Here is a 25,008-nt window from a genome sequence, read left to right on the forward strand (position 1 = left end):
AGGTTGCAGTGAGCCGAGATCGCGCCACCGCACTCCAGCCTGTGTGGCAGGAGCGAGACTTCATCTCAAAAATAAACAAATAAATCTGAAAGTTCTATCAGACTTCAAAGTTCCTGCCTCAGCCTACTTCAGCATCTTTATCTTGTACCCTACATCTCTACAACCCACCCCCTACTGGTCTCATTGGCCTCCTTTCTGTTCCTGGAAGTGAGCCAAGCTTTCTACCCACCCCGCCCCACCCCACTCCAGGACTTGCACTGTTTAGGTTTTCTTCAGTTGTTGCGAGGCTGGCTCCTTCTCATCTGAGACATCTGTTCTAGATTAATTCTTCCCGCCATACTTCTTACCGTGTTTTAATTCCTTCATAGTATTTGTTAAACTCTGATTTTTTTTTTATTTCCCACCAAATGATAAGTAGATCTACCTTTAAGACCTCATTCACTGACTGAATGGATGGATAAAACTGCCTACTTCTCCAGCACGCGGAGGTCTTTAGTATACTGTGTTATACCAAAGGCCATCTGTGTTGTGTCGACAGGCCATCATCGGAGCTCTTTTGAGGTATTACACATCCCTACTTAACTTCCATCTCAGTTTATTACAGAGCCTTTTATACTTCCGGGACAGCAGTGACTTAATACTGAGGCCTCTAAGGGGAAGACCGAGATAACTGAGTCCTGCTTTACCCATCTCGGCCTGCCGGAAACGGTGTGGGTGTAGTCCTCTTTCAGTGTATGTCGGCGCTCTTGGTGAACCGAGACATAGAGGTGGAAGTGGAGTAGAAAGGCGGGGCCAACCGGAAGGGGCGGGTTCATGGGCGAACCCACCCCTCCAGGCCGGGTTTCGTCCCTCGCCCCGCCCCTTCCCCCGCCCGGACGGCCATGGCCATTCCCGGCATCCCCTATGAGAGACGGCTTCTCATCATGGCGGACCCTAGAGATAAGGCGCTTCAGGACTACCGCAAGAAGCTGCTTGAGCACAAGGAGATCGACGGCCGTCTTAAGGAGTGTGAGTGCACCTTTCTTTCCATGTAATCAAGTGCCTTGATTCGCTTCTGCCTCTGACAAAGTAGAAGCCTTTGGCCGAGTCCAGCAACCGAGCCTTAGAGATGGCCAGGCCTCGGTGAGGGACAAGGCGCTTTGTCATCCGGCCCTGAGCTTGTGGAGCAGCACTCCTTCGCGTGTAGAAAAGGACCAGTTCAGCCCAGGTGACAGAATGGCCTTGAGGTGGAAATGAAAAAGAAGTAGAGGAGGAGCGGGGAAGTGGGCCGAGGATGTTTCCCAGGTTAGGGTGCAAGGAGGGTAGTGCTGGTGGAGTCCCGGGACTCGAAGAGGGAAAGGCGCTTGAGTCAACCAAGCTCAAACAAGAGATGACACTCAGGGAGTCGGCTTGTTCTTGGAGTCGAAAGACGGCCGCGGAGCTTTAGAGAGAAGTGTTCCAGTTGTCATAATAACCCATATCGTCTTTTGTCGTGTTTCGTGTTGTACTGTATCAGGCATACAAATTTCCCTTACCTCCTGAGTGCTTAACTTTTTTTTCACTTCATTTTCATTGAAATGCATGAGTGGTTTAATTAAATGAAGGAGGACCATAATTAAATGATTCTGTGGAGAACTGCATTTGTTGACTATAGGGTAGAATATCAGAGAATAATCCAAGTGGGTAGATGAAGAGGTGAGGAAGGGTCTGATTATCATTCGGATTTGTAGTCGCAAATCCTAAGTGTCAGGGTGTCAATATCTGTTAAGAATATAACTTAAGATGTGCTTAAACAAGTATTGCCGATCAAGAAAATAAAAATATGGTGCTTTCTCTGTAACATTTTGTTATACATGCCGCCTACTCATTACAAACAGCATTATGTCTTGTATGGTTTGAAATAGTGGATGGGAAACTTAGGTAAAGTGAAATAGACTTACGTAAACAGTAAAGTGAGAAGTAGCCACTTAAACACACTAAGATTAATGTTCAATTAAAAATGTTCAAATTGTATTATTTCAGTAAGGGAACAATTAAAAGAACTTACCAAGCAGTACGAAAAGTCTGAGAATGATCTGAAGGCCCTACAAAGTGTCGGGCAGGTAGGTAATGGAGTTTGGGGAATAGGGGTCATGGTAATTTGCTTTTTTATTTAGCTGTTGCCAAAAAGTAATGCTTTTTATTTTCTTCCTTAGATTGTGGGTGAAGTGCTTAAACAGTTAACTGAAGAAAAATGTGAGTGAATTAACTCATTAATTAGTAAAGAAATAGCCCACCTCTAACTTTTGAAATGCTTATTATTTTAATGACAATAATGCAGAGAGATAGTATTTTTGCATAGACTTAAGTTTTCCTTCAACTAATGTCTTCTTGGAGGACAGAAATACAACTAAACCCTCTATCAACGTGGATATGTATTTTTTTACTTTCTATTTTTCAATTAGTTCTTTTATGTTTTTTCTTCTAGTCATTGTTAAAGCTACCAATGGACCAAGATATGTTGTGGGTTGTCGTCGACAGGTAATACTTTATATTTGTATAGGGCCTAATGATTGACAAAAGTAGTTTCATTTAAGTTATTGTCTCTAATTCTTGAGGCAAGCAGGTCGGGCATTTATTCCCATAACTCACAAGGATGATTTGTTCAGACATGGCTAGTTATTAACAAAGCCTGAATTCAAACCATGGGCTTTGACTCCTAGCATTCCGTACTTGCTACTGTATTACATTGTCTCAGTCAGATCTATTAATAGCCACTTAGAAATAAAAGTATTTTAGAACTGGAAAATAGACATTTTTATGTCATTTTTAAAGAGGACTTACAAGTGTTAGATACCATCAGTTACCTGTGTTTATATTTAGACATTCAGAACTGTTACTTATGGACTGTACCATGGCCTAGGTTAATTTTGTATAAGGTCATTTGGATTAGGGTAGGGCAAGTTGAAATAATTCTCAATTTTATTTTATAGTTATCAATGATGCCAACAAATGACCTCAAGTCATTCAGTAGTGTCTGAAATCAATTTATGTACTATTCTTTAGAAAGTGCCCTTAGATAGAGAATTCTTTTAAATTCATTGGAAGAGCTTTCTCTGTTTTATTGTCATTTCAGGTTCAGGTTTTAAAACGTTCACAGAACATGGCTGTAAGGAATAATTTAATCCAGAAACTAAATCTCATATTAGGATTTTGCCTAGTATATAAGTGGTTGACATTTTCTAAGTCAAAATATTAGATACCTAAACTGACAAGGGGTTTTTATGTCCCTTTCAGGGCCCTGTGGATGCCAAAAGTTGGCATTTCTAAGATATTTCAGGTTGCATGAGGGCAAGACTGTATTTGAAAACTAGAAACATTAGAAAAGCCAAAGTATATATAAGTTGAGTATCCCTTATCCAAAATACTTGAGCCAGAAATATGCTTTTGATTTTGGCTTTTTTTTTTTCTTCAGATTTTAGAATATTTACATTATACTCATAGAGCATCCCTAATTAAAAAAATAAAAAATTCGACATACTCCGATGAGCATTTTGTTTGAGCATCATGTCAGCATTCAAAAAATTTCACATGTGGAGCATTTTGGATTTTCAGATTAAGAATACTCAGTCTGTATTCCCTATAGATGTAAACATTGAAATAGCTTCATATTGATCTGTCCTCTTCTTTTTTCAAGTAACCTCACTTCTTAGCCATTTTTCTTTAATTGTTATATTAATCCTAGTGTTTTGCCTATCTTCCTAAATTTGAGCTCTTTGTAAAATCCTGTGACAACTGGTAATTTATATGATTCTGAAATTGTATTGGCACGCAATTTTTTAAACTATTACTTGGCCAGGCGCGATGGCTCACGCCTGTAATCCCAGCACTTTGGGACGCTGAAGTGGGTGAATCACGAGGTCAGGAGATTGAGACCATCCTGGATAACACGATAAAACCCCGTCTCTACTAAAAAACACACAAAAAAATTAGCCAGGCGTGGTGGTGGGCGCCTGTGGTCCCAGCTACTCAGGAGGCTGAGGCAGGAGAATGACTTGAACCTGGGAGGCAGAGCTGGCAGTGAGCCTAGATCACGCACGCCACTGCACTCCAGCCTGGGAGACAGACTCCGTCTCAAGAAAAGAAGAAAAAAAAGTAACTTGGGCCGGATGGGGTGACTCATGCCTGTAATCCCAGCACTTTGAGAGGCCAAAGTGGGCAGATCATGAGGTCAGGAGTTCAAGACCAGCCTGACCAACATGGTTCAACCCCGTCTTTACTAAAAATACAGAAAAAAATTAACCAGGCGTGGTGGCATACACCTGTAATCCCAGCTACTCAGGAGGCTGAGGCAGGAGAATCGTCTAAACCCAGGAGGCAGAAGTTGCAGTGAACCAAGATGGCACCACTGCACTCCAGCCTGGGTGACAGAGACTCCGTCTCAAAAAAAAAAAAAAAAAAAAAAAAAAACAAGAGGAACTTCATCTTTGAAAAGTAACAATATCCTGAGTGTGAGATGGATCTATTAAATTCTATCTAATTTTAGCCAGATATGCCAAGAAGTTATTTAGTATGATTGAACCTAATGTGTAATGTGCTCAGCATGTGCCTGTCATGTAGCAAAGGCGTGAATGATGGTTGCTGGGTTTTGGGACTTTAATTTTAAAGCATTTTAATAAAAATCTCTAAGGGGAAACTGCATTTTTCCCTATTCTCATGAGCATTTAACACACATTCTTCCCAGAAGCTGTACATTTCAAAATAAATCTGATGAGCACACCTTTAAAATGCTTCCCTTTCCTCTCCCTAGAATGTTCACTAAGGGATTTTTCTATAAATGCTTTGGTAGCAATTCCCAAAGTCACTGTACCATTGCCACCTCAAGCTTTACATATTAGTCATTTCACATTTTACATTGAGATTACACAAAGGGGCATTCTTTTAAGGGGCAGGCAGAAATCACTTTAAATTACTTATTTTATAAGCCATTTTGTTAGCATGGAGTTTATAATCTGATATTTGTGTTCTCTCTGAAGGGTAAAAATGAGTATTTGACTTCTAAATATTAAACTCGGTAGAGTGTTATTCCTTTCTTAAGTGTTTATGTAATATCTTTTGTTTTACAAAACTAGCTTGACAAAAGTAAGCTGAAGCCAGGAACAAGAGTTGCTTTGGATATGACTACACTAACTATCATGAGGTGGGTTTCTTATTCTATTGAGTTTACCTTTTATTTTTCACAAAGGGTGGTTTTTATCTGAGATACATGCTTCTTGAGATCACTGAATATTTTGGCACTTTTTACCTTTTACTAGTTTCTAATTAAGCACATCTTTTTGAGATCAGCTGCAGGTGTTTGCATGAGCAAGTTATCTGTATGCTATCTGTAGGCTGAGAGAAAATATATCTTCCAAAATAAAAATACTTACCTTTTCATTCTAGATATTTGCCAAGAGAAGTGGATCCATTGGTTTATAACATGTCTCATGAGGACCCTGGGAATGTTTCTTATTCTGAGATTGGAGGGCTATCAGAACAGATCCGGGAATTAAGAGAGGTTGGTACTGTGTGCTTTGTTCTCTGAGCTTAGGTAATAAATACTAGTAGTTTTAGGATTCTTCACAGGAGAAACAGGATGAAAAAGTACTTTTTGTCTAAATTATCTAAATGGTAGTTAAGAATATTATGCATTTACTATTCTTGCTAAGAAGAATAACACTGAATTTCTAGCTGTGAAAATTACTGGTTTTTTTATTTGGAGATAAATTGGTTTTAGAAAAATCCTGCTCTTTTTGTGGCAAAGGAACGGAGAAAAAGCTAAGAATAATTAATGTAATCTGATGTCCTGTGGTTTTGATTATCATAATAAGTTACTTGGGATAATGTGTGCAGTGAGTTTTTTCCATAACCTCATTAATACTAGCTTCCCACGCTTACTGAAGGGTAGGGTACCTATTCCTTAAATATTTTATTTTGTTAAAGCTGTTTGCTGCCATTCAAGAAAACCACTGGCTTTAGAATTGTCTTAAATCTTTTAAACTTTTAGGTGAAGAATCAAATCAGGATTGCCTTACTTCATAGCACAGACAGCTTCTTAACTGTTATCTGTAAAGCAAATTACATTGTCCTATGGATTTCATCCTAAATTAGGCTATGAATATTTAGGAGTTAATGGGAGTAATTGGAATGTCTTACACAATCTGATTTAAACCTTAAGCCAGTTTTCATACTTCAGTACATTAATTTTTTTTGGAACACTTATTAGAAATACAGATTACTAGGCCCTCTGAGTGGTTTCGATGGACTAGATTGGGAGCAGGCACAGAAATTAGCATTCCAGGTGATTATGAAACCAAAGTTTTCTTTGACAGTACTTGAAGAAGCACTGGTCTAAGTGTAAAAAAAAAAAAAAAGGCAATTCTCACCTGTATTTAATGAAAGGACAGCAAAGGAAGAACAAGTGCTTCATAGAACGGTGAAAGCTTACTTTCAACAGCGATTTGCTGCATTAGCCATAGGAGCAGAAAGAATCCCATGTGTACATGCGGTATCCTTTACTGTCTGCAGATACTTTGCACTTTAGAGTATTGATTTCTCTCACTTCTGGCTTTTCCCAGTCACACTTTATGCACATGTGGACACAACTTTTTTTTTTTCTTTTGAGACAGGGTCTGTTTCTTTTGCCCATGCTAGAATGCAATGGTGCAATCTCAGCTCACTACAACCTCTACTTCCCAGGCTGAAGTCATCTTCTCACCTCACCCTCCCAAGTAGCTCAAGGCATGCACCACCACACTTGACTAATTTTTTTATTTTTGTAGAGATGGGTTTTCACTATGTTGTCCAGGCTGTTCTCGAACTCCTGAACTCAAGTCATCCTCCAGCCTTGGCCTCCCAAAGTGTTGGGATTTACAGGCGTGAGCCACCACACCTAGCCCAACACAACTATTCGATAGAAATTTCTCTCTCAAGGCCGGGCGCGGTGGCTCAAGCCTGTAATCCCAGCACTTTGGGAGGCCGAGACGGGCGGATCACAAGGTCAGGAGATCGAGACCATCCTGGCTAACACGGTGAAACCCCGTCTCTACTAAAAAATACAAAAACCTAGCCAGGCGAGGTGGCGGGCGTCTGTAGTCCCAGGTACTCGGGAGGCTGAGGCAGGAGAATGGCATGAACCCGGGAGGCGGAGCTTGCAGTGAGCTGAGATCCGGCCACTGCACTCCAGTCTGGGCGACAAAGCAAGACTCTGTCTCAACAAAAAAAAAAAAAAAAAAAAGAAATTTCTCTCTCAATTGGTTGTGGTGGCTCAGGCCTATAATCCCAGCACTTTGGGAGGCCAAGGTGGGTGGATCATCTGAGGTCAGGAGTTCAAGACAAGCCTGCCAATAAGGTGAAATCCCATCTCTTCTAAAAATATAAAAATTAGCCAGGTATGGTGATAGGTAACTGTAGTCCCAGCTACTCAGGAGGCTGAGACAGGAGAATCTCTTGTATCTGGGAGGCAGAGGTTGCAATGAGCAAAGATCGTACCATTGCACTCCAGCCTGGGCAATAGACTCCGTCTCAAAAAAAAAAAGGAATTTCTCTCTCAGGTTACTGGTACTATAAGTAATTTAAATTGGACTTTCAGATCCTCAATATCTCTAGTCTCCACTTTTCTTCCTTGAATCAATCTTGAGAGCAGAACATACTGTTCTTTTAAAGCTGCTGTGGCAAAACGCCAACAGATAAAAATTTTATATACCTTTTCTCTTGGTATGTTATCAAATCCATCCCCCATTTTAGAATTATTTTTGTTATATTTTCAAATGCAAACTAGTATAGATCTTTTGAGTTGTGTTTTTTGTTTATATGTTTTTTTGACTTAACTGATTTTTTTGTAGTCTAATTTTTAATTGAGGTATAATTTACATTTAAAAAATGTAGATTCTTAAGTGTACATTTCAAATATGTTTGGACAAGTAATATATCTGCATAACCATCACCCCAATCAAGTGTGTGGTTTATTTAAAAAACACTATTTAAATTATTTTAGATTTAAGAGATCTTAAATCTACCTAAAGCAAAACCTCTTAATATAAATGGTTTTACCTAGCATGGAAATCTAGGTCTATTATGAATTATGATGTGTACACCTAATTAAGGTAATATTTGACTTAAAGTATTTGCAAGTACATTAAAAATCTTGACTAACTTTTTAAGAAACATTTAACTTCCTTTCTAGGTGATAGAATTACCTCTTACAAACCCAGAGTTATTTCAGCGTGTAGGAATAATACCTCCAAAAGGCTGTTTGTTATATGGACCACCAGGTTGGTATTGAATTATTTCTACTCCACCAATAAGATAAATGAATTAAAGAATAAAAAAAATGAAAATTTTTTTTATTTTTATTTTCTTTTTGAGACAGGGTCTCTCTATTGCCCAGGCTTTAGTGCAGTGGTACAATCTTGGCTAACTGCAACCTCTGCCTTCCGGGCTCAAGTGATTCTCCCACCTCAGTCTCCCGAGTAGCTGAGACTGCAGGCATGCATCACCATGCCTGGTTAATTTTTGTATGTTTTGCAGAGAAGCGATTTTGCCATGTTGCTTGGGCTGTCTCAAACTCCTGGACTCAAGCGATCTGCCCACCTTGGCCTCCCAAAATGTTGGGATTACAGGCATGAATCACTGTGCGTGGCCATAAGATGGAAATTTGATGTGGGTAGTTCCAACTTCTACTCTGTTCAGAGTGAGAATAAGAGAATATTTATGTCTACTGTTCTTTCAGGCATGCTTAGTGCATTTGTGCCTCACAGTATATTTATCTTAACAGGCCATGTGATTCTAGTTTAATAGTCTTCAAATTGTGGTTCACAGATCTAGAGGTGCTTTCATGGAATCTGTAAGGTCAAAACTACTCTACAATACTAAAATGTTAAGCCAGGCGCGGTGGCTCATACCTATAATCCCTGCACTTTGGGAGGCCGAGGTGGGCGTATCACCGGAAGTCAGGAGTTTGAGACCAGCCTGGCCAACCAACATGATGAAACCCTGTCTCTACTAAAAATACAAAAATTAGCCGGGCGTGGTGGCGCACACCTGTAATCCCAGTTACTCAGGAAGCTGAGGCAGGAGAATTGCTTGAACCTGGCAGGCAGAGGTTGCAGTGAGCCGAGATCGCGCTCCAGCCTGGCTGGACTTCTCAAAAAAAAAAAAAAAAAATTTTTTTTATATAAGGGAAATGTACCAATAGCCTACTGCTTGACATACATAGCCCCACAATGACACAAAACAAAAAACTAAAATGTTGTTTGGCTCTTCCACTGTGCTGACATTTGTGCTGATGGTGTTAAGAGCAACATGGGTAAAATTAAATTACTTGCACTGTAGCATGAATCAGCGTTAGTGGCATGAAACAGTGCTAGTTAGTAACCATTGTGTTCTTTACTGCCACATACTTGCTGTGTAAAAAAAAAAAGTCAGTTTCACTTTAAAGTCCTTGGTGAAACAGTAAAAATTATTAATTTTATTAAATCTTCATCTTTGGGTAATATTTTGTGTTCTTTGTGATGAAATGGAAAATACATATAAAGTATTTCTGCTGCATATTGAATAAGATAGTTGTCTTTAAGAAAAGCACTTGTGGCCGGACGCGGTGGCTCACGCCTGTAATCCCAGCACTTTGGGAGGCCAAGGCGGGTGGATCACGAGGTCGGGAGATCGAGACCATCCTGGCTAACACGGTGAAACCCCGTCTCTACTAAAAATACAAAAAATTAGCCGGGCGAGGTGGCGGGCGCCTGTAGTCCCAGCTACTCGGAGGCTGAGGCAAGAGAATGGGGTGAACCCAGGAGGTGGAGCTTGCAGTGAGCCGAGATCGTGCCACTGCATTCCAGCCTGGGCGACAAAGCGAGACTCCGTCTCAAAAAAAAAAAAAAAGAAAAGCACTTGTGCAGTTATTTAAGTTGCCAGCTGAATTCGTTGCTTTTTATGCAATAGTGTTTTTGCTTGAATGGACCATTTACAAACATACTGTGGTTATCAGACTGGTTACTGGTTATTAGTTATTGATTACTCAAGACTGGTTTTTGGTTATTTGGCTCACATTTTTTCCAAAGCGAACAAATTGAGCCTGTCATGTTAAACAACTGACACCATCTGTTGCCAGTGATAAAATTTGAATTGTCAGGTGAAAATTAGAATTTTTTTTTTTTTTTTTTTTTTTTTTTTTTTTTTTTTTGAGACAGAGTCTCGCTCTGCCACCCAGGCTGGAGTGCAGGGGCCGGATCTCAGCTCACTGCAAGCTCCGCCTCCCGGGTTTACGCCATTCTCCTGCCTCAGCCTCCCGAGTAGCTGGGACTACAGGCGCCCACCACCTCGCCCGGCTAGGTTTTTGTATTTTTTAGTAGAGACGGGGTTTCACTGTGTTAGCCAGGATGGTCTTGATCTCCTGACCTCGTGATCCGCCCATCTCGGTCTCCCAAAGTGCTGGGATTACAGGCTTGAGCCACCGCGCCCGGCCCGAAAATTAGAATTTTTAAAAACATATATCTGGCACTATGTGGTTGACAGCTTTTTCTTTTTTTTTCTTTTCTTTTTCCTTTTTTTATTTTTTTAGATAAGGTCTTACTCTGTTGCACAGGCTGGAGTGCAGTGGCGTGATCATCTTGGCTCACTGCAACTTCTACCTCTTGGGCTCAGGTGATTCTCCCACCTCAGCCTCCGGAGTAGCTGGGACTACAGGTGTGTGCCACTATGCCAGGCTAATTTTTGTGTTTTTAGTAGAGGCAGGGTTTTGCCATGTTGCCCAGGCTGGTCTTGAATTCCTGGGCTCAAGCAACCCAACCACCTCAGCCTCCCAAAGTGCTGGGATTATAGACATGAGCCACATTGCTCAGCCATGGCAGCCTTGTAATATATTAATACTTAAAGACTTTTCTATCGGATAAGTCGTGAGAATAACAAAAATTTTTTATATTGTGTAATGAAAAATGTCAACATTTGGAAGATTTCCATAACTCAACCAGTACTTTCCAAATAATACTTGATGTTAAAATATTCATAAGTAAAAGATCCAGTCAGTGTGCAGGATAGACCAACGTATTTTAATGTAACAGCAGTTTCTGTCATAGTCCATGTTGTAAGTAGATAGCTATTATAAAAAAGACAAAAGATAACAAGTGTTTGCAGCATGTGGAGAAAAAAGAAAGAACCCTTGTACACTATTGGTGGGAATGTAAATTAGCACAGCCATTTTTGAAAACATGGAGGTTCCTCAAAAAACTAAAAATAGAATTACCGTATGATTCAGCAATCCCACTTCTGGGTTTATATCTAAAGGAACTGAAATCAGTGTGTCAGAGATAGCTGCCCTCCCATGATTATTTCACAATAGCCAAGATACAGAAATGGCCTAAAAATTGCCCATCAATGGATGAATGGATAAAGAAAATGTGGTGGCCAGGTGTGGTGGCTCATGCCTGTAATCCCAGCACTTTGGGAGGCTGAGGCAGGTGGATCACCTGAGGTCAGGAGTTCGAGACCAGCCTGACCAACATGGAGAAACCCTGTCTCTGCTGAAAATACAAAATTAGCTGGATGTGGTAGTTCATGCCTGTAATCCCAGCTACTCGGGAGGCAGAGGCAGGAGAATCACTTGAACCTGCGAGGTGGAGGTTGTGGTGAGCCAAGGTCGCACCATTGCACTCCAGCCTGGGCAACAAGAGTGAAACTCTGTCTCAAAAAAAAAGAAAAAGAAATGTAAATATACACACTGGAATACTATTCAGCCTTTAAAAAGGAAACCCTGTCATTTGTGACAATATGGATGAATCTAGAGGATGTTATACTAAGTGAAATAAGCCAGACACAGAAAGACAGTTACCACATAATCTCATTTTCGTGTGTTAAAAATTGAACTCATAGAAACCAAGAGTAGAATGGTCGTTACCACAACTTGTGGTGGTGTATGGGGATGGGGAGATGTTCAACAAAGGATATAAAGTTCACTTAGACAGGAGGAATAAGTTCTAGGTGATTTATTGCATAGCATGGTGACTATAATAATGTATTAGCTATTTCAAAATTGCTAAAAGTAGATTTTAAATGTTCTAACCACAAAGTAATGATAAGCATGTGAGGTGATGGATATGTAGATTCGCCTGATTTAATCATTCTTCAATATATACATATATCATAATTTAACCCATAAATATACAATTTATTTGTCAATTTAAAATTGATTTTAAAAAATTATATTTTGATTAAAATTTTAATGTTGAGAGCAAAAGTAGTTTGGAATTTTTTTTTATTTGAGACTGGGTCTTACTCTGTCACCCAGGCTGGCGTGCAGTGGCGAGATTATTAGCTCACTGCAACCTCCACCTCCCGGATTCAAGCGATTCTCCTGCCTCAGCCTCCCCAGTAGGTGGGACTACAGGCAAGTGCCACCACACCCGGCTAATTTTTTGCATTTTTAGTAGAGATGGGGTTTCACTGTGTTTCAATCTCCTGACCTCGTGGTCCACCCACTTCAGCTTCCCAAAGTGCTGGGATTATAGGCGTGAGCCACCACACCCGGCCAAGTACTTTGGAATTTTAAATGAAAATTCTATTTAGGATTTAGCTTTCATTTTGGAAAATTTACTTGCCAAACGATTATATTCTTAAAAGGATTTTAAACATTTGTTTCACATAGGCCGGGTGCGGTGGCCTCTGTCTGTAAGCCCAGCACTTTGGGAGGCCGAGGTGGCAGTATCACTTGAGACCAGGAGTTCAAGACCAGCCTGGGCAACACAGAGAGACCCCGTCTCTGAAAAACAAACAGACAAACAAAAAACTTAGCTGTGCGTGATGGCACGTGCCTGTGATCCTAGCTACTTGGGAGGCTGAGGTGGGAAAATCTCTTGGGCCTGGCAGGTCAAGCTTGCAGTGAGCTGTGATCTCGCCACACTCCAGCCTAGGTGACAGAGTGATTGCCTGTCTCAAAACAAATTTTTTCCACCTTACCATCTAATTAAGACTTCTTTTTGTCATTCTTAGGTACGGGAAAAACACTCTTGGCACGAGCCGTTGCTAGCCAGCTGGACTGCAATTTCTTAAAGGTAAAGGGAAGATTATTTTGTACTTATTGGTATTTAATTTTACTTGAATTGTCTTATATTTACCTTCCTGTTTTTCCTTTAATCAGGTTGTATCTAGTTCTATTGTAGACAAGTACATTGGTGAAAGTGCTCGTTTGATCAGAGAAATGTTTAATTATGCCAGAGACCATCAACCATGCATTATTTTTATGGATGAAATAGATGCTATTGGTAAGAATAACACCCTTGTTGAAAGTTTTAGGACTTTTTTTTAAATGTAAAAGAACGGCTGTGCACGGTGGCTCACGCCTGTAATCCCAACACTTTGGGAGGCCGAGGTGGGCGGATCACGAGGTCAGGAGATTGAGACCATCCTGGCTAACCCAGTGAAACCCCGTCTCTACTAAAAATACAAAAAATTAGCTGGGCGTGGTGGTGTGCACCTGTGGTCCCAGATACTCGGAGGCTGAGGCAGGAGAATGGCGTGAACCCGGGAGGCGGAGCTTGCAGTGAGCCAAGATCGCACCACTGCACTCCAGCCTGGGTGACAAAGCGAGACTCCATCTCTAAATAAATAAATAAATAAATAAATAAATAATAAATGTAAAAGAACCTTTTCCCCCCCCTCTTAATCTGTAATTGTGACTTGTATGAAGTAGATACCACAATGAATTAGATGTTACTTTAACCAGTTTTAATAACCTTTCATGGCCGGGTGTGGTGGCTCACGCCTGTAATCCCAGCACTTTGGGAGGCCTAGGTGGGCAGATCACGAGGTCAGGAGATTGAGACCATCCTGGCCAACATGGTGAAACCCTGTCTCTACTAAAAATACAAAAATTAGCTGGATGTGGTGGCATGTACCTGTAATCCCAGCTACCGAGGAGGCTGAGGCACGAGAATCACTTGAATCCAGGAGATGTAGGTTGCAGTGAGCTGAGATCACACCACTGCACTGCAGCCTGGCGACAGAGCGAGACTCCATCTCAATAAATAAATAAACCTTTCACTTTAACAAAATGAGAAATGTTACACCAAAATCAAGTCTAACTTTGTCAGCATAATTCTTACTCTTTAGTTTTCATCTTAATGTTTTAAGCACAGACTGTTATGTTCTGTTTTCTTAAATGATGGTTATAGAGGAAAAGAGTAATGCATATAAATTTCCAAATCTATTTTAGGTGGTCGTCGGTTTTCTGAGGGTACTTCAGCTGACAGAGAGATTCAGAGAACGTTAATGGAGGTAATATTTGGTAAAGGGGGTTTATAAAGAAACCAATGTTTATTAAATGAAGAACTGAACATTGCATATTTGATAGTCAAAATATATAGAACATTTTAAATGAAATATAAAATTTGAAAATATTGTCAGGAACGAACATGTTTCTCTATCACAAACTCTAAGAAAATGACTACTAGAAAATAAGGCTATCTGCCAAATTCCATTTGGTATATACCTGTACTATTCTGTGTGTTTTTGAGCAGATCAGTCATTCATATATTTAAATTGATTCTTATGAATGTGATCTTGTGGTAGTTTTATGAAGACATTTTATGTAATGGTCATATTAAGACCGTTGGCAATAAATGAGCTATAATTATGTATACAGCTGCTCTAAAAATTATTTTTTCTCTCACTTTATTGCTGAGACTGAGGCAATTAAGATAGTTTTGATAATTGAAGAGGATAGTTGACACAATGAAAGAATGCACATAAAGCTTTCCCCCAGTTTTACCTTTCCCCACTCCAAATTCTTTGAAAGTGATAGCAAGAGTCCAAATACATTTGCCACTTCAAATAGAAACTAGGTAGCATGGGAAATGCAGTGTCAAATTCTTTCTTCTTAGGAGTATTTGAAAAATCTCTTTTCATAAATTATACAGATCTGCTCAGAAGATACATAGTATTTGGAAATTATAAAATATCTTAGAAACCTTAAATTGAGATATTTTTAAATGACACAAATACTAATTTTATTCAAGTAACTAAATATATCATCAACTAACACATTGTCAGACTAGCTATATTTTAGTTTGTTAAATGCAGTAAGGTTTTTCATTTATTCAAGAAAACTTTAGAAATTGAGACAATATTTTTTATGTCTTTCAATATTTCTGTGTACAGAATTATTTGAAAAAATAGACCAGACATGGTAACTTCTGCCTGTAATCCCAGCACTTTGGGAGGCCCAGATGGGCAGATTATGAGGTCTGGGCATCAGGACCAGCCTGGCCAATGTAGTATCTCTACTAAAGATACAAAAATTAGCCGGGCGTGGTGGCACATGCCTGTAATCCCAGTTATTCAGGAGGCTGAGGCAGGAGAATTGCTTGAACAAAGAGGCGGAGGTTGCAGTGAGCTGAGATCGCCCCATTGCATTCCAGCCTGGGCAACAGAGCAAGAATCTGTCTCAAAAAAAACACAAAAAACAAAAAAAAACAGTCCCTCAGCTACTCAGGAGGTTGAGGTGGGAGGACTGGTTGAGCCCAGGAGGCGGAGGTTGCAGTGAGCAATGATCAGGCCACTATACTCCAGCCTGGGTGACAGAGTGAAACTCTGTCTCAAAAAAAAAAAATTATGGGTTTACTATCAAATTTGTAGAAAAATCTTTGTATCCAGTTATCCTAATATAAATGTTGTATCTGACATATCATAAGCACTTTATATTATTAGCTTTTTTTAATTAGCTTTTATTTAAAAAAATTGATAAAATTTTGGACATTGGAAATTAGATCCACATAGTTTAATTTCATAATTCTTGACATGATGGAAGCCTTCAGATTTATTAAAACTACCTGGTAGCTATAGAAAGATACATAGCTATTAAAAGGCACATAATCTAGCTTAGAACTTTGAGGCTAGAAAGTATATCCCTTTATATAATAGAGAGAAAATTAGAATTCTATCAAATGACCATTCTGAAGATAGAACATATCTATCTGTAGACAATACATTTCATGGCATTAGATATATAAAAGGTGCATGCTATTTTTTTAATGGTTAGAATGTTTGTAAAATCTGATTCTTAATATCCTTAGTTACTGAATCAAATGGATGGATTTGATACTCTGCATAGAGTTAAAATGATCATGGCTACAAACAGACCAGATACACTGGATCCTGCTTTGCTGCGTCCAGGAAGATTAGATAGAAAAATACGTGAGTTAAGGTTCTTCACCTACTATCCATTTCCCTTTGTGCCCATTTGTTTTTCCGTGCTTCACTTCACCTTCCACTGTATTTTATAAAAGATAAAACTGGACTATAAAATAATTTTTTTTTTTCAGATATTGATTTGCCAAATGAACAAGCAAGGTTAGACATACTGAAAATCCACGCAGGTCCCATTACAAAGCATGGTGAAATAGGTAAGGAAGTCATCTATTTTATATGTATTTACATTTGGTAAATGAAGAAAAATACTGTTAGAAATTACTGATAGTTTCCTAAATCTGGTTTTAAATTCAGCAAATAGTTATTGAGCATCTACTATATGCTAGGAACCATTGTAAGTGTTTTGTAAGGGCTGACGATATATCAACGAACAAAACAGACAAATTTCTGCCATTAGATAACTTACATTCTTGTTAGGAAAAAACAGATAAAGTTAGTAAAACAAAGTATAATAGATGATGATAAGTGCTATGGAGAAAAATAAAGCAAGAAAGTGGGGTGTGCATGGTGGCTCACTCCTGTAATCCTAATGCTTTGGGAGGCCAAGGCAGAAGGATCACTTGAGGCCAGGAGTTTGAGGCTGCAGGGAGCTATGATCATGTGACTGCACTCCAGTTTGGCAAGACCCTGTTTCAGGGGAAAAAAAAAAGAAAAGGGGGATAGGAAATTAGGGAAGTGCCAGGAGCAGGCATGAGGATATACATTTTTAAATGACAGGGAGGATTAGCATAGGGAAGGACTGACCAAGAAGGTAATTTTTTAGAGATAGGGTCTCACCCTTGCCCAGGCTGGAGTGCAGTGGTGTGATCCCAGCTCACTGCAACTTCTGCCTCCCAAGCTCAAATGATCCTCACAGCTCACCCTCCTGATTAGCTGGGACTGCAGGCACACACCACCAACCCTGGCTTGTTTTTTTGTAGGGAAGGGGTTTCACCATGTTGCCCAGGCTGATCTTGAACTACTGGGCTCAAGCAATCTGCCCACCTCGGCCACCCAAAGTTCTGGGATAACAGGCATGTGCGTCTGTACCCGGCCTGGTTTTTTTGGTTTGGTTTTTTTGTTGTTGTTTTGTTTTAAATTTATTCCTGTTAAATGCTGACAATAGGTCAGATAAAGAGTTCTCAGAGTAGACTTTTGGATTTAACTGTGTGGAGGTAATTGATAATCTTGTCAAAAGTAGCTTCTTGGGAGTGGTGGAGGCGAAAGCCTATTTCAGATGGGTTTCAGAGAGATTGAGAAGAGAGGTATTGAGTTTAGACATTTCTTTTTTAAGAGTTCCACAGAGGGGACAGAAGAAGTAGAAGGGGAATGCTGATGAGGATTTGGCAGAATTTTCTTTAGGATGGAAGAGTTTACAACCCCCTCTTTTTTTTTTTTTTTTTTTTTTTTAATAATGCTGCGGGGAATGACCTAGAAGAAAGAGAAATTGGCAATGTTCTTTCCTTGAAGACGGATTGGCCCTATGTATATGTGTACTTTTATGAGACTGGAGGAAAGGCAGAGTACATAGATGCTTATGAGGACAGGTTCTTAGTGCAGGAACTTGTAGAAGTGTTTTTTTCTGAATGCTTCTGTTTTCTCAGTGAAGTAGAATGCACATTCAGAATGAAGATAGGGAAGTATTAGAGATTTGAGGACAGAGGAGAAGGTATAAAGTCATTACCTATGGAAGTGAGGGATTGGACTAGGGTACAGGCCAGTAAAACATGGCTTGTGAGCCAAATTCTGCCTGCCCTGTGTTTTTGGAAACAAAGTTTTGTTGTAACCCCAGCATGCTCATTTATCTGTTGTCTATGGCTGCTTTGCTACTAGAATAGCTGAGTTGAATAGTTAACAACAGAAACCATATGGGCTGCGAAGCATACAGTATTTACCCTCTGGCCCTTTACATAAAAAGTTTGCTGACCTCCAGACTAGGGAAATCTAGTATAATTTCCAGGCAGCCTTAAAAACTCTTTAGAAGTTAATGGTCTGAAATAATGACAGATAGCTGATTGTTGCCTTTCACTATCTTCATTGCTCCTGTTAGAGAGTTTTGAACTGGAAAGACTGAACTGAACAAAGGATGTCAATGGATAGGTTTCTTTCACAAATACTGAACTCTTGCTAGATGCCAGATATTGTGCTAGCCTTGGGAATTCTTGCTCTCAGGAAGCTTACAATGAACTTAAACCTGATTAAAGACAATTCATGAGTATCTGTATGATTTCAAATAGAGAACGACATGCCCTATATTGCCTGACCAAAGAGTGCATCATCAAAGTTATTCAAACTGTAGTAGCCTGTGCTGTCTTATTTCTCTTACTATTCTGTATCAGATCCATTGCTGCTACCCTAATCCTATAGCTCTTCGATTCATGTCTGTTATGTGGGTGGGTGGAGAACTCACTTTATTACTGCTACCATAGATCTGATACTTCACCACTTGAATCTTGCACAGAAACCAGAGAAGCTAGCTAATGCCTGCAGTAGCATTCAAAAATTCCATGTGATACAATTATGTCTGATTACTTTTCAGTTTTGCTATACTTTATATTTGGCTTGTATGATTAAACAAAATAAATTCCATTGTTATAATTGGTTTTGAGTGTTATAGGTTTATTCAAATTAAAGATTTGGTTACAGTTTTGATAAGAGTCATAGCTTAACAGGTATCTGGAGTTCACATGTGCATAGCTATTTCACTGTATAAAAATAGGTTAAGGTATTTTGAGATTTTGGTGATATTTCCTGTTTTTAAAGTTTCAGGGGTGTGTCTAATTCTGCTTGGTATTGGTTTATTTAACAGAAGTCTTAGTTTTTGGATATTAATATTGTGGAATGTTAACAGAGGTGAGTGATGTCTAGCTGTTCAAACTCAAAGTAAGCTCTTCAGTTTAAATTTTCGATGTGGGCATAAATCAAGTAAAGGTCTAATTTTTAAAACTAATTTCCAGTATTTTTTCTAAACAGATTATGAAGCAATTGTGAAGCTTTCAGATGGCTTTAATGGAGCAGACCTGAGAAATGTTTGTACTGAAGCAGGTAAGGGTTTAAAGTACAGTTTTACTATTGATTTTTATTTTTAAAATTTGCTGAAATTGTTTTGAGTTTGTCCAAAAGCAGAGCCTACACTTTGCAAGGATTTCGGTTCATGCTGTTCTTTTAGGAATTGATTCCCGGAAATAGGAGAAACAGGGTAAGCGAGATGGAAAGAGGGAAAGCTAATATGAGGGTGCACCATTGAGGTAGGTGCTGTAGGAAAGGGAGGTTAGATCTCAGAGAAACGTACAGAATGCCTACTAGGATCACCCAGCTGAAAGTTGGGAGACTAGAACATTGATTTACCAGTACTCATCCCCCATTGGATGAGATTTGCCCTTGGTAGTGTTAACTCCTTTGCACTTCCACATGCCTTAGGGCAGAATGTGAAAGGAGAGGCATGTAATAGAACACTGGCCCCCTGAAGTAAGTCTGAGGCTCTACAGAATTGCCTACTACACCTGTGGCTGAAATTAGAATGGGCAAGCACCAGAGGTATCTGCTGCAAAATGGATCATGTATGTTGTCTGGTACTAGTCTATGAGCAGTGTTTTGAAAGATTGATTTATGAATTATGTGATCATGCCATTTGTATAAAATGTAGTATTTAAATATAATTCTCTGTGGATTGTGTGATACTTTTTTTTTTCACTTCTACATTGTATGTAAAAATTGTGTGATGCTATTTTTATTTCCAGTACCAAGTAGCTTTCATCCCTACCTGGAATCATTTAGTTTTTGTCTTCCATACAGAATCTTTAAATAGAAAAAATAAACTTCTACAGTATAGTTACTGACTTTATAGGTTATAGATTTTCTTAAGTATTAGAATATGTGATTTCCTCTTGCTTTTCATATCATGTTTACCCTTAGTAAATTCAACACAGTGTTTAAAGTGGCTGCTCAGGGAGGGCTTCTCAGTACAAGTATCTTCATGGGTATTGGGTATGCTGTGAGTCAGTATCTGCATCAATATGCAGCTCGGATACTTCCGTTCACATCTAGAAATGCTGTCAATACAAATCAGGGTAAATCATGCTCACAGAGCCTTATCAATAAACTATAACTGTTTAGAGGTAAACCATCATATAGCTTGAACAAGTTAGAGTAATTTATGACATTCTCTTTCCAAAATATAAACCAGACCAAATTATTATCAGAAGATTGTTTTGGTTAGATTGTAATCCAAATGCAAGCTGTGCAGTGAACTTAAAGGCTGTTGCTATCAAATTATATGCTTTTTTCCCCTTACATATTCTTACAAATTTACCTTTAGTTATTGCAAATGAGCTATAACTTCTGTGTGGATTAAAATTTTAGTTTTTTAAACTAGGTGGGATATTCACATCTGGAAGCATACTGAAATTCTTACTTTCTTTTTAGACTTCAAGCCTTTTTTGTTAACATTTTTCTGTAAGTTAAAATACGCTTGATTCAACTATAGTTGCCCTTCCTGTTCAGGTCCTGACATTTTCTTTTTTTGGATTAGAATATATCTCTGTTTTATTTTTTCTTTTGAGACGGAGTCTCACTCTGGCCCAGGCTACAGTCCAGTGGCATGATCACTGCTCCCTGTAGCCCAGACCTGATCATTTCTCCTTTATCTCCCAGTAGCTGGGACTACAGGCGTGCGCCACCACACCCAGCTAATTTTTGTATTTTTTTGTAGAGACAGGTTTCACCATGTTGCCCAGGCTGGTCTCAAATTCCTGGGCTCGAGTAATCCACCCACCTGGGCCTCCCAAACTGCTGGGATTACAGGTGCAAGCTACCAGGCCTGGTCAGGCATCTCTTGTGCAGATTTACTCATTCACTAAAGAGATTTGGAAAATAGCCATGTGTGCAGGGTTTACAAAAATAACTTACCTAGTTTCACTGTAGCTTTCTAAACAAGTTTTGAAACTTTATTTTTTTAAAAATCAGTCATTTCCATTCACCTGGTTTCTAGGACAACATAGATTGTTTCCTTATGTAGACATCTAGAAAGGAAAGAAGATAGGAAATAATCTTTGAAATCTTCTATTTTAACTCCCTTATTTTATGTAAGTGAAAATTCGATGCAGGCAGATCCTCAGTGGAAATATAGAATTCATTTAATTAGTAGATAGCAATAACCTTATCTGCTTTAGTTTATCATGAGTTAGGATTATCTCAAAATCTGGGACCCATATCCATGACACAACTAATGTTTAATAAACTACATACAAGGAAACTTTCACCTCTTTGTCAAATAGTATTTGAGAAGGTACTTGTCAAAAAGTTGAAGGAAAAAATTGAGTTGTGATACTCAAATATGAATCAAATAAAAATACCAATTTGTACATAAATTAGGTAAATTTTAACACATGAATAATGACTGAGTTTTGCTAAAACCCGCTGTTGGCTTTCTGTGTGATTCCCTATTCTCAAAGTTTTTGATTATTAACAAAGAATGGCTATCAAACTTACTCAAGATTTTTTTTTCCCCATAAATGTGTGCCTTCTAGCAAATTGCTTCCTGTCAAGTTAAATTATGCTTAAAATGTGTACGTGTTGTTGGTAGTTTTGGTTTGCTTTGATTATTTATGCTTGTTTTTAGTAAGACCTACAGTCAGATACAGGGACCATTTGAGCCTGATTTTATTTTATTTTTTTGAGATGGAGCCTCACTCTGTCACCCAGACTGGATTGCAGTGGCATGATCTTGGCTCACTGCAACCTCCGCCCCTGGGTTCAAGCAATTCTTCTGCCTCAGCCTCCCGAGTAGCTAGGGTTACAGAAGCCCACCACTACGCCTGGCTAATTTTTGTGTTTGAGACGGGGTTTTACCATGTTGGCTAGGCTGGTCTCAAACTCCTGACCCCAGGTGATCTGTCCACCTTGGCTTCCCAAAGTGTTAGGATTACAGTTGTGAGCCACCATGCCCAGCCTTGAACTGGATGTTAAATATTCATATAATTGTCTCACCTGTTTTTGTTTTAGAAAATAATCACACCACCACTATGGATTTTTTTTTTTTGTTTTTTTTTTTGTTTTTGTTTTTGAGATGGAGTCTTGCTCTGTTGCCAGGCTGGAGTGCAGTGCCGCGATCTCGGCTCACGGCAACCTCTGCCTCCTGGGTTCAAGCCATTCTCCTGCCTCAGCCTCTCGAGTAGCTGGGACTACAGGTGTGCGCCACAATGCCCAGCTAATTTTTTTTTTTCTTTTTTTTCTTTTCTTATTTTATTTTGTTTTTGTTTTTTTTTTTTTTTTTGAGACGGAGTCTCGCTCTGTCGCCCAGGCTGGAGTGCAGTGGCCGGATCTCAGCTCACTGCAAGCTCCGCCTCCCGGGTTTACGCCATTCTCCTGCCTCAGCCTCCCGAGTAGCTGGGACTACAGGCGCCTGCCACCTCGCGCGGCTAGTTTTTTGTATTTTTTAGTAGAGACGGGGTTTCACCGGGTTAGCCAGGATGGTCTCGATCTCTTGACCTCGTGATCCGCCCGTCTCGGTCTCCCAAAGTGCTGGGATTACAGGCTTGAGCCACCGCGCCCGGCCTTTTTCTTTTCTTAGTAGAGATAGGGTTTCACTCTGTTTACCAGGATGGTCTTAATCTCTTGACCTTGCGCTCTGCCCACCTTGGCCTCCCAAAGTGTTGGGATTACAGGTATGAGCCACTGCACCCGGCCTGTGGATTTTAATTGAGAAAAGATGGTGGTTTTTAGCAAATTGGAACTACTGGCTTAGAAGTAGTAAATCTAAACTTCACATTTATTCCATAGAATTATATTGTTTTTCTTGTAATGAGCATATAATTCATATGTGATATATAGCAGTCATGTGGTTTTATTCTCCACAGGTATGTTCGCAATTCGTGCTGATCATGATTTTGTAGTACAAGAAGACTTCATGAAAGCAGTCAGAAAAGTGGCTGATTCTAAGAAGCTAGAGTCTAAATTGGACTACAAACCTGTGTAATTTACTGTAAGATTTTTGATGGCTGCATGACAGATATGGCTTAATATAAAAATAAAGTTAAAGAAAATAATGTATGTATTGGCAATGATGTCATTAAAAGTATATGAATAAAAATATGAGTAACATCATAAAAATTAGTAATTCAACTTTTAAGATACAGAGGAAATTTGTATGTTTGTTAAAGCTGCATTTATTGCAGCAAGTTACAAAAGGAAGAGTGTTGAAGCTTTTCATATTTGCTGTGTGAGCATTTTGTAAAACATTGAAAGTTGTTTGAGATAGTGGTATAAGAAAGCATTTCTTATGACTTATTTTGTATCATTTGTTTTCGTCATCTAAAAAGTTGAATAAAATCTGTTTGATTTAGTTCTCCTACATATATATTCTTGTCTTTTCTAAGAGTACATTTACTATGGTCCTTTAGGTTCTTTAGCACGTAAACTATTTGATAACCCAGATGGATTGTGGATTTTTGAATATTATTTAAAAATAGTACCCATACTTGGTGTTCATAAGATCATCATCTTAAATAAAACATGGATGTGTGGGTATGTCTATACTCCTCCTTCCAGATAGTATTTACCTATTCTTCATTTACTGTGATTAAGCTCATTGTTGATTAATTGAAAATATACATGCACATCCATAACTTTTTAAAGAGTATGATTCAATGGAATATTTGCTAATATGTGACTTAGTTTTCTTGGTTTATGTAAGATGATAGGTCCCTGTTGAGGATGTGAAGGTCTGGACTCTCTTCCAGGAAATATTATAACATACACACAATTTTGCATATACTGTACTTTCAGGAAATGTATTGTTTCCCAGGCTCATCCAAGGACTCTTTAGGTATCTATGGATACCTGGCTAAGAGTGTATGATGTAGGGGATGTAGGAGTGTCAGCAATGTTCAAAACAAGATTTCTGTTACCTATACATGATTCTCGTATCATCTGGCAATAAAACTATAACAGTACACAAAGGAATCATTAGGCATAAATAGTTATTAAAGATGCTGGTGAAAAGAAAAGACAACTTCAGTTTCATAAACACTAAAGAACCAAAAATACATGACCTAGCTAATTACACAATAATTCTTCAAATTAAAAACTTCCTAGCAGGATATTATGTGCCTTTTTTTAATTTTAAAAGATGAAGAACAGTTAAAATAGTGATAGAGAAAATGGAGTGCTCAAGTTAGCCATCTAATACTCAAATTATTATACAGTTCTGTTTCTATGTGTTGGCAGTGCATTTTATATGACAATATAAAAAGAATGTAGGGGAGGTTTAAGTCAAGTATCTACGTGATCTTTTCACTTATAATTTGCATTTAGTTAATGAGTGACTTGCCTTTTACCTTTGTGGCAGTGGTTGTTTTTTAAAGAATCAAATTGGTGTACAAATCCTTTCTTTTCTGTTTTTGAGACAGAGTTTTGCTCTTGTTCAGACTGAAGGGCAATGGCACTATCTCGGCTCACTGCAACCTCTGCCTCCCGGGTTTAAGTGGTTCTCCTGCCTCAGCCTTCCAAGTAGCTGGGATTACAGGCATAGGCCACCACACCCAGCTAATTTTTGTATTTTTAGTAGAGACGGGATTTCTCCATGTTGGTCAGGCTGGTCTCAAACTCCCGATCTCAGGTGATCCGCCCACTTCAGCCTCCCAAAGTGCCGGGATTACAGGCGTGAGCCGCCGTGCCTGGTACAAATCTTTTCATTGTGGGTTTACAGGCAAACGCCACCACGCCCAGGGAATTTTAAAAAAAGTTTTTTTGGCGGGGGGTGGGTCTTACTATTTTCCCAGGCTGGTAAACTCCTTTTAAAAGATATTGAAAGCCATGTGGTTTATTAATTTT

General features: G+C 39.0%; 1 protein-coding gene across 1 annotated transcript; it reads left to right on the forward strand.

Annotated features, from left to right (window-relative positions):
- Positions 1-872: 872 nt before the first annotated feature.
- Positions 873-23,527, forward strand: PSMC6 (proteasome 26S subunit, ATPase 6). Its single transcript, XM_007986703.3, has 14 exons — positions 873-1,008; positions 2,002-2,081; positions 2,175-2,214; positions 2,447-2,499; positions 5,091-5,158; positions 5,401-5,515; positions 8,183-8,270; positions 12,982-13,043; positions 13,130-13,253; positions 14,204-14,265; positions 16,062-16,182; positions 16,311-16,391; positions 19,150-19,221; positions 23,034-23,527. The coding sequence occupies exons 1-14, from the start codon at positions 882-884 to the stop codon at positions 23,150-23,152; spliced, it is 1,212 nt and encodes a 403-aa protein (XP_007984894.1). The 5' UTR covers positions 873-881; the 3' UTR covers positions 23,153-23,527.
- The last annotated feature ends 1,481 nt before the right edge of the window (positions 23,528-25,008 follow it).

This window comes from Chlorocebus sabaeus, chromosome 24 (genome assembly GCF_047675955.1).
Source record: "Chlorocebus sabaeus isolate Y175 chromosome 24, mChlSab1.0.hap1, whole genome shotgun sequence".
Taxonomy (NCBI): Eukaryota; Metazoa; Chordata; class Mammalia; order Primates; family Cercopithecidae; genus Chlorocebus; species Chlorocebus sabaeus.

Bases quoted from the DNA above. Each gene is read 5' to 3' on its own strand.
- PSMC6 (XM_007986703.3), top strand. From the start codon at position 882: ATGGCCATTCCCGGCATCCCCTATGAGAGACGGCTTCTCATCATGGCG. The intron at 1,009-2,001 runs GTGAGTGCACCT...GTATTATTTCAG, and splicing joins CGACGGCCGTCTTAAGGAGT to TAAGGGAACAATTAAAAGAA. The intron at 2,500-5,090 runs GTAATACTTTAT...TTACAAAACTAG, and splicing joins TTGTGGGTTGTCGTCGACAG to CTTGACAAAAGTAAGCTGAA.